At 42.8% G+C, this 10410-nt stretch overlaps 1 protein-coding gene across 8 annotated transcripts in view; it reads right to left on the bottom strand.

Moving 5' to 3' along the window:
* Positions 1-1275: 1275 nt before the first annotated feature.
* The window catches only part of BTRC (beta-transducin repeat containing E3 ubiquitin protein ligase), a 180915-nt gene continuing 171780 nt past the window's right edge, over positions 1276-10410 (bottom strand). For 7 of the 8 annotated variants that reach the window (XM_086680674.1, XM_086680675.1, XM_086680676.1 and 4 more), the window contains 2 exons: positions 7223-7415; positions 1276-5307 (listed from right to left, as the gene is read on the bottom strand). In XM_086680674.1, coding sequence (XP_086536800.1) covers positions 7254-7415 — 162 coding nt within the window. In that variant the 3' untranslated portion in view covers positions 1276-5307; positions 7223-7253. Of the gene's footprint in view, positions 5308-7222; positions 7416-9395; positions 10258-10410 lie in introns of those variants that run through there. The other variant, XM_086680678.1, reaches the window with a different exon arrangement.

Below are 10410 nucleotides of genomic sequence, written 5' to 3'. Positions count from 1 at the left end.
TGTCCCATGTTGGGCTCTGTGCTGGGTGGTGCTGAGCCTGCTTGGGATTGTCTCTCTTCCTCTTCTCTCCCTCCTCATGTACACACTCTCTCAAAAAAAAATTTTTTTTTAGATTTTAAGTAATCTCTAAACCCAACGTAGGGCCTGAACTTAAAACCCCAAGAACAAGAGTTGCATCGTCTACCGACTGAGACAGCCAAGCACTCTGCCCCACTCCCTTCCTTTTTGTAGTTTGTTGGGAGTTTCTCTGGAAATTGCTCCTGAATGTGAGCTCACCTCTCCTGAAACTGATTGAAGGGGATGCAGGGGAAACCTGTCCTCTCACCCACTAAGGAGGCAGAGGAAAACCTAAGTTCTAGGCTCAGGCTGGGATGGGGCAGGCTGAGGCCATGGTGACCAGTTCCCAAATTAGGTATCACTTTGGAACACTGTCTGCCAGGGGTCCCATAATTATTCACACCATTTGGCCCTGACTTCTCTAAATGTTGTTTTCTCACATCAGATTATCTTAAAAGGTATCTGTGCATGCCCTCAATTTGTATATCGAAACTCATTGTCCTCTTGATGTTGGGGCAAAGAGACAAGACACTTAGAAAACTCACTTTAATCTTATATTTGTAATTTAAGTTACTTTTTTTTTTCTGAACAGTTAAAAAAAAAAAAAAAAACCAGAACACACTATTTTACCATGATCCTAGGTTGTGAACATATTGGTACCTCGACTACATATCACCATAACATAACCACAGAAGTCAAAGCAGTCAGTACTTAGGAGTCTAGAGAACAGAGGGCTGAGCCAATCAAAAGCTCTCAGGGAAGCTCACACTCGTCAGGCAGGCCTGCCCCATAGCTGAAGTCCAACGAACGTCGCTCAGAACAGTCTGAATGGGCTTGAGTGATTTGGGAAGGTGTTAGTTTCCTTGGTACCCAAAGGTCTAACCCTCCTTGTTGGTCTTTTCCTTCAGTGTCCAAGAGGAGAAAAGGATAGAGGGGAAGGGACGCTTTATAATGCCATTTACTGCACTGATCCTTAAATACACACATAGCCAACCAGGAGCTGAGAGAGCCAGCTGGGTGGGCTGGAGAGCACATCTTTTAGAGGTCATCTAATTTTCTAAATTTCTCCAGGAAATTTTAGATCATAGGTACTCAACTTCCAACAGAAGAGGTTTCCGGGAAGTTCCACTGGAAATCAGGCAGCCATAATCGTGTTTTGGTTTCTCTCCTCAGTTCCAAGGATTCTGAAGTCACAAATGAAGTACAGATAAAAACAGCAAGAAGCAAAACTCAGCTTTATTACCCTGGAGATGGCTATCTTTCTGGCACTGATTATGTGGAGACAATGGTAAAGTAAGAGGCTCTGCTCGGTCAGTGATCAGCCCAGGGAGATTAACTCAGCCTGCAGGCTTTGGGTGTGCTTGTTACAAGCGAGAGTTATTCTAGGAGAGAAAAGAGGAAGGCAAAGAGAAGCAAGGGCACCTTTTCATGTTGTCCAGTTCTCGGAAAGTCTGTCCAACTCATCCAAATAGGGAAGGAGATCGGAAATGTGGATTAAAGTGATAGGGTAAACCTGATCATCAAAGAGCATGATGGTCACAGGTGGTGGGTATCTAAGCATCCCCTTTTCCGCCAGGAAGTACTTTTGGATTCCTCCAGAGTTAAGCTTGCAGCCTAGGCTCTCAGGCCTGCACTATTCTGGGTTGGATGGCTTGCACTTCAGGCAGGAAGGTATTACCATCTAAAGTAAATGGAAGATGCCAAGAAGGTCAACAATACCGAGGTATCTAATCTACTTTTAGGAAGGAGAAAAAACCACTCTAATTATTTCCAATATCCACCCCCCTCCACCCCAAGTCCTTGGTTTCCATGTACAATCAAGTGCTAAGTAAAGAGTAGACCAACCACGGCTGCTCTGACCGATGGGTACCAGAAGGCAGCAGGGGAGAAGAGTGCATATTTTCTTCTCTTCAGCTTATGACTTTACAAAAGAAAAATAAAAAGGATTTTTCTTACTCAAGCAGAAAACAGAATGATTTAGGGGTCCCAGGGTTTTTTCTAGTTCAGAAGCAAGTTATGAGGGCCAGACTTTATTACATGTCAATAGAGTTCAGAGAGTCCTGTCTCTGAAGTTTCTGGTGAAGAGTCACCAGAAAAAATCTTGCCAAGGGACAAGTGTAAAACGCCTCCCATTCACAATCCATGTCCACTTTCAAATTGCACAGAACAAAGGAAAAGGATGTTCTCAGCAGTGAAAATACACACACGTGCAGCAAGGCATGCTGGTTTTGTCCAAGCAGCCCCAGTGTGACTGGAGAGCTCCCACGTGCCCAGAGAGCTCCTGGGTGCAGGTGCATGCACTCGCTCCTTGTGTGCCCGCCTTTGAAGGGGCTTCCTCCCATCTTTATGAAACAGTTCTTTCAGGCCCATGCTGGAATTTTAGTGAGAAGAGACTAAGCTACAATGGAGACATGGCGTTTCTGAGTCAAGAGACTCCTTTAGCTCCTTTTCTACCATTCCTTTCAATGTGTTGAGACTTTCTTTGTTTCTCTTTTCTTTTTAAAAAGGTCAAACTTTACATTTATTCTAGCCCAGTTGGGGATTAGTGATAATCAATTCCCACTGAAATCATGCAGAGATGGTAAGTGGGGTTTACCTTCTCTGGAAATGAACTTCTACTTACCTGATTATTTCTTCTACAATGAACTGGTAAATGACCCCCAGAGCTGAGAAATGTGACTGACTCAGTTTTTCAGACCACTTCACTTCATTCCCATTTCCATCAGCAGCAGAGGACAACTTGGAGAATATCCTCGATGGAGCTAATGGCTCCAGACTGCAGGGTCCACTCTCGATCTCATTTATGATGTACTGGACAAGCCTCAAAACAATCTAAGAAACAATCTACCTTAAAGTGAACCTAGATGGGAGAGCAAAACCCCGGGCACCAATGAATATTCAACAGCTCCCACGTTTAAACAGCAGCATATAATAGAAGGGCTAGTAAAGTTATGGCTATTGGACAATATTTTCAAACAGCTTGAAATCCATGCCTCTTTAATGCCTGACCTGTGTGTTATTCGGGGCTGATGGCCCTCTGCCTCACCTGTAGCAAAATCCTTAACCAAGCAAAAAGCCAAAAAGTCAACACAACAGACAAGGAACTCTGATGATGGCTAAATAGAAGACATTTCTCTGTAGCATTTGGGTAGCTGGGAAGGGAATTATACTCAGAAAGTATTTCCCAGGCAAGGACATATTACACTGGGAAGTAGTTTCTGAATATAACCTGGAACCAAAAGCTTAAAAGCACTCATGAAGTCAGAAAGGAAAAATGCATATACATAACTTGCCTCCCAATATGTAATAACAACATTCAGTCAAATCAGGAGGGAAGAGTGAACATGGCTTTCTCTTCCTCTTCCCTTTGCTAAACTAAAAGTGGTCTGGCTTTGAGGTCACCTGCAACTGCCTCCTGTTCTGATGTTTCTACAGCAGCTGGTTTAAAAGGGGCTTTTACTCAACTGCTTTGATTAGGAACAGAAACGACAGGCCTGACTGCTCAGCTTCCAAGGGAAACTAGAGACGGCGGTGTGGCACTGGGCCTGTGATGTGTGCGCCCATGCCACACAAGATGGCTGGGGCAGCTCCATGCCTGCCCTGGGAAACACGCTGGGCACATGCTGATAGTATACCCTGTGTTCCCAGGTTGGGGTGGCACATGTGCCCTGCACCTGATGCCCATACAGCTGCCTTTCAAGTGGCCAGGTTGGCCTGGCTCTTGCTGAGGTCCATTTGTTTATGTTGCTTACCAACATCCAGAGAAATTTTATTGGTTGGGGAGAGTGGAGAGTTAAATAAGGCCGGAGGAGGAAGAAAAGGAAAGAGAAGGCAGTGTCTGCCCCGTTAGTAAACCCTGTGTGCCAAACTTCACCCTGATCCTCTTTTTGGCAACTCTGCCCTTTTGTAAATATGGGATTTGGGAAATGCGTGAAGAAGGTTCTACAGTGCAAGGTTGAGATGATTAGCTTGCTTTTTGAGAGATGATATTTACTGTTCTAAATGAGAAAGAAATCCACTTTTAACCCTGACCACATCTTCAGCTGCTTTGATTGTGATCTTGGCAAAGATATAGGCGCTGGGTGCTCACAGACTCTGATGAGCAAATCAGAGATGTGAGCCATTATGCAGAATGCACCCAGCAACTGGCTCCGGCCATTTCAAACCTTTCTTTAGGCTGAGCCTTACCAGTGATTTAAGATGAAGTACAATGCTTTTTATTACACATCTAATTGTTAATGAGAGGAAATGCAATCAGCAACTCCTTTCCACACTCTACATGGAATCGAGGAGACTGCTGAGTCCAGAAAAGAGGCAGCCATTGATGGAGCCCAGGCAATTTCTGCCCCCCCACCCCACACCGTTTTTGGAGGGGGATGGTGTTAGAAGAAGAGAGAAAAGTTGCAAATACGATGGGGGTACCTTCTAAGAACCCACTGCTGCCACATGGGGTCATCTGCAGCAAAAGCTTGGGTTTGAAATTTTGACCGAACAGCATTTAGCTCTTCCAGGTGTGGCATTTTCTCGCTGATTTGCCTCATGTTAACTGAGATTACTCTCTTCATACTCTTTCTTCTCAGGTGGCGCAGAAAAAGGCTGAAGGGGGGCGGGGGAGGAGGGGACGAGGGGGGACAGAAACAGAGAAAGAGATGAAAGGAAAGAGGCCCAGATCTTCCAGTGTGGATTCTCGTTTTCTCTCTTTCTTTCTTGCCCCAAAGGCCGTAAGACAGCTGTCTCCTCTTAAGCACAGTGGGGCTGGGCTGATCCTGCCAGGTGCTGGGCATTCCTGCAGTTCACAGGGAGAAACTGGGTGCTGTCTGGCTTGAAGTTGTATCCCCTGTCCCCTAGAAGTTGGCCTCCCAGAAGGCTATATAGGGAAACTAGTTCTTCTGCTTAACGGCAAGGCAAGAGAGATTCTGGCAAAACACTAAATATATTTATAAGTCATCTTTGTCTGGAACCAAATGAAGAAAAACAGGTGCAGAGAGGAAAGGAGGAGGGAGGTGAGGTGAGGTTTAAAAGTTCCAATCATTCACAAAAGATAAAAGACATCTTCTGATAGCAGCACGGAAGCAGTCAGCTGTGCTGAGTAGACCATCCTGGGTCGACTGCAGACCAACTGTGTCCCAACAGGAGTCTCAAATCCCCGTTCCTCGGCTAGTCCGGGGAAGTGGGTAGTAGTTTGATTGTTACTGTTGTTGCTCATCCTGGTATTGGCAGATATGTTAAATACCGCAACTTTAATGAGTCCTGTGTGAAAACAGAGCACAGAGTCATTAGTCCCTTTCCCTACGTTTCTCACTTGCTCCGAGAGAGAAGAATATTAACTCAGCTGTCAATTGGGAGAAAGGCTCAGAGGTCCTTCCTAACACCTGCTCTCTGCCCATGCCAAGCAGGAGCTTCTGTCAAAGGCTACGTAGCCTGCCTAGTGACATGGTGGGGCTCACTGACATGCCCAGGGCCCCAGCGCTCGTGCAGGGTAACTCTGATGCCTTGAGATTAAGAGTGACTCTAGTGGGTATATCATCAAGCTCTCACCCGCTCCCTGTAATGGTGCAGTAGATGAGGCTGGCTCTGAGGTTCTGGCCCCGAGTGGCCAGAAGCACAGCTGTGCCACCAGCATGAGTGGGGCAGCTGGGTGAAGCTGTCTGGCCACTTGGCTGGAGGGCCCCAGCAGAACAGATGAAAGTCTGATTGTTAGAAATGTGCATTGGATGGGCTTCTGGTACCTTCAAGGCTAGATGCGTAGGTGGTAGCTGGTAATGTGGCATGGAGATTAAGACAGGTTGGGACTAGAGATATAAGTTTGAGAGTCATCTACATTGAGATGAGAGCTGAGAAAAGGCAACCAAAACAGGAAGCTTCAAAAAGTAAGAAAAGCCCGAGACACACTCTTCGGTGATGTCTGTGTTTTAGGGGTGAGGGGAGACAGGAGACATAATCAGAGAACCAGGAAGAATATTTTAAGTGGCAAAATGCCACAGCAATCCAATGAAGAGAAAATTTTGGCAAAAGGAGGGGATGGGTACATGACAATTATAGTATTACTAACAATGACCACTTCTTACTGAGGGCTTGTTCTATGCTTGGCACTGTGCTAAGCTCTAAGCATTTTACATATGACATTTCAAGGCAATCCTCACAACAGCTCTGTGAGATAGGGATTGCAACCCATCTTACCAGTAAGGGGTCTAAGGCTCTGGAAGTTGCTTGCCCAGGGATTCTCACCTAGGCCTGCCTGTGTGATTTGGCTGAGGGATAGGAAGCAGCATGTCCTCTGTGAGAGCAGCGAGCGATGAAGTGAGCCCAGCAGGGGCACGGACCACCCCACTTAGAAGAACCACTATGAAAAGATGTGTAGTAAAGTGTACTAAATCTCTACTTCTGCCATAGAAGTGAGGTAGGCATAGGGAATAAGAAACCATAACGACAGCAACACTGCCCAGGAGTGCAGCTTTCCTAGCCCAATGATAGCCTGATGAATGGATCTGAACTGCCTGACACTGGGTGCGATCTGAATATACCATAACATAGGATGTTCTCCTGCTGCACAGGAAGGTTGCAGACTCGAGTGGGAGAGTACCCAGAGTTCTCACCAACTGCAGAGCTACTTGCAAGGTCAAAAGACAGTTCTTTTCTTTTTCGGAGGGCATGAAGAGGGGGGATGACGATAAAAAAAGCCACTTTTTATAATCCAATGATACTGACAAAGCAGAGCTGTGAGAAGTCAGCCAAAAGATGTCACCAAGAAAATTTTCCACTCACACATTATTTACTTGGTTTAAAGGATCTCTGTTACAGGAACTGGTTTGAAATGGGAACTACAAAGTCATAGGCTTATGGGTCATTACTCTTAGTTTTGAAATGGATTCAAATCTCATTTTATTGTCTTAACAATCCTATCAGATAACTGGGGTGGGAATTATTCATTCTACTACATAAGGACCATCCAGATCTAGTTCAACAATCACCTAGAACTGAGAGGTTAGCTACCTTGATGAAAGGCAGCGTCCAATATGCAGCCCCAGCCCTGTCTCATGTTATTGGCTTTACCTGCTTAACAGGAATTGTAGAGATAAAGGGTGCGAGAAGACTCTATGAACTAGCAACACCTTACAGCCAATATTCCTACCCACCGTGCTATGTACACAATTCTTTTTCATACCTGGGCAAGTATGAGGTCACTGTATGATTATTTATCTGGAGATATAGGTGTATGTTCGAGAAGGGGAACGGGGGGGTTCAGCTTGGGCAGCTGGATCATTTAGGAAGTCCCAGATGAGGATTGTGTCATCATGTGAACTACTGACAATCTGGAATTCATCAAACTGGAGTCGGAAAACTCTTCCAGAATGCTCCTAAAGCAGCAGAAACAAAAACTTTTGAACTACTCAAAATCAAAAGGACACAAATTCAGCAACATGTCAAAAGGAGTCTATGGAAAGACTATGGTATGATGATATTTTTCTCTAATATTTAGCTGTTTCAAGAACACAGAGAAAAAGTAATTTGGATTAAAGGCACAACGGAAAAATCAAATATTGGTCAGCTGATTTTGTACAAAGTTACATTCACTACAGCTGAGCCATGTCAAAGAGTATGCTGGTTTCTCACTGCTACCTCTCCTTGGTTTAGGCTGAACGAGAACATTCCTCAGTACCTACCTGGCCTTATCCTTTCTGTATCTGCTGGATCCTTCTATGGTCAGAGGCCAAGGATTGATGAGCAGTAACATGAGGCACGCTGGGAAATGGTTTATCAACAAATTCTCCCCAATTTGTAAAAGCATTCGCGTATTTTCATGATGTAAAAATTCCTACAGTGGCTAATTTCAAGCTACCCATGTGAGGTCAACTGGCTTGCAAAACTCATGAAAATTTAAGTGCTCTCATGGCCCTTATTCAATACTACCTTCACCCCAATGCTTTCATTATCAATTCGTTTTTTTGTTTGTGAATTATATATATATATAAATGCATATATCTTTTTACTCAACAGTGCAAGATTCCTCTTTGTTACTGCATGGAATGTTCGTTTTCTAAATTACTGGTTGGCATTTCATTATTTGAACACACTACAATTTATCTTTTCTCCTGTGGTGGACATATGGCCTGACCTAGTTTTGGCTATTTAATAAAGCTGCTATGAACATTTATGTCCATGTTTTTTTGATGGATACATGCTCTCATTTCACCTGGGTAGACAGAGCTGCTGGGCCACAGAGGAGGTAGGTTTGGCTTTAGCGGGTACAGGGAAATAGTTTTATGAAAGTTGTGCCAGTTTATACTGCCGCCAGCAGTGTGTCAGAGTTCCGGCTGCTCCACATCTTCCAGCAAACTGATACTGTCAATCTTTTTAATTTTAGCCATTCTGGTAGGTGAATAGTGGTTTTTTATAAGAGTTTTAATTTGCATTTTTCTTTATGAAGTTGAGGAAGTTCCCCTCTATTCCTAGTTTGTTGAGAGTTTTTATCATGAATGGATACTGGATTCTGCTAAATATCTTTTCTGCATCTACTGACATAACCATGTGATTTTTCTTCTTTAGCTTTTTGATGTGATGGATTAAATAGTTGATTTTTAAAAAAGTATTAAACCAGTTTTGTATACCTGGAATAAATACCACTAGGTCATAGTGTACATTTTTAATACACTGTTGAATTCAATTTGCTAATACTTTGATGAGGTTTTTTAAAAGAGTTACTTCATTTTATTGGCTTATACTACTAATTTTTAAATAATTACAGAAATTTTCTTTATTGTGAAATCACTAAATGTAAGGACAGTGACAAGACTACACTTAGCTCTTAAGCAAACAGTTTAAGACATTACCAAAAACTCCTGCCTAATAAACTCATATTAGTCATACAATTGTGTGTGCCGTTACATTAGCATTTTTAAAATATATTTTATTTTGGGGGCGCCTGGGTGGCTCAGTCGGTTAAGCGTCCGACTTCGGCTCAGGTCATGATCTCATGGTTCGTGGGTTCGAGCCCCGCGTCGGGTTCTGTGCTGACAGCTCAGAGCCTGGAGCCTGTTTCGGATCCTGTGTCTCCCTCTCTCTCTCTCTGACCCTCCCCAATTCATGCTCTGTCTCTCTCTGTCTCAAAAGTAAATAGACGTTAAAAAAAAAAATTTAAAAAAAATATTTTATTTTGAATTATGGTAAATTAAAATTTACCATCTTACCTATTTATCGTTAAGTGTATAGTTCAGTGTTGTTAAGTACATTCACAATGTTGTACAATCAACATCCAGAACTTTTTCATCTTGCAATACTGAAACTCTATACCCACTGAACAACAACTCCCTATCTCTTCCCCCTCCCCCCAACCCCTGGCAACCACCATTCTACTTTCTGGGTTTGATCACCTGTAGATACTTCATGTAAGTGCAATAATATAGTATTTTGTCTTTTTGTGACTGGCTTGTTTCAATTGAAATAACGTCCTCACATCTTATTCATGTTGTAGCATGTGACAATATATCCTAAGGCTGAATAATATTCTACTGTACATATATATACACCACATTGGTTTATTCATTCATCTGCTGATGAATACCTGGGTTGCTTCCACCTCTTGGCTACTGTGAATAATATTGATATGAACTGCATATGCGTGAGATTCTGCTTTCAATACTTTTGGATGTATACACAGAAGTGGAAGTGCTGGATCATATGGTAATGCTATCTTCAATATTTTGAGAAACCCCATACTGCCTTCCATAGAGGCTGCACCATTTTACATTCTTCACAAGAAGTAAATGAGCTCATAGATGAGCATCTGTGTTCATGAGACAGGCTCATCTGTACTTTTCTTGTAATACCTTTGTTTGTTTTTGGTATGAGGGTCATGCTGCCCTCACAGAAGGAGTTACAAAGTATTCACTCTGCTTCTATCTTTTGTAAAAGATTGTGAAGAATTGGTATTAATTCATTCTTAAAAATTTGGTAGAATTCACCAGTTAACCCATCTGGGCCTGTGCTTTCTGTTTTGTAATTATTATTCTGTTATTAATTATCGATTAAATTTCTTTAATACTGATTCAGTCCCATTCAGATTGTCTATTTCTTCCTATGTGAGTGGTGGAAGATTATACCTTTCGAGGAATTGGTCCATTTCATCTAGGTTATCAAATTTGGGGGCACAGAGTTGTTCACAGTAGTCCCTGATTATTATCCTTTTAATGTTCATGGGATCTATAGTGATACAAAATTAGGTTTAACATTTCGATGCACATAAAAGGAGTTATACAAAATCCATTCCCAATAAAAACTCTCAGCAATCTAGGAACACAAAGAAACCTCCTAATCAATGGGTATCCACAAATATATACATGCATGTATATACAT

This window comes from Puma concolor, chromosome D2 (genome assembly GCF_028749965.1).
Source record: "Puma concolor isolate L17-30 chromosome D2, mPumCon1.1.hap2, whole genome shotgun sequence".
Taxonomy (NCBI): domain Eukaryota; kingdom Metazoa; phylum Chordata; class Mammalia; order Carnivora; family Felidae; genus Puma; species Puma concolor.
Note: the sequence above shows the minus strand (reverse complement) of the source record. Positions and strands in the feature narration are given on the sequence as shown.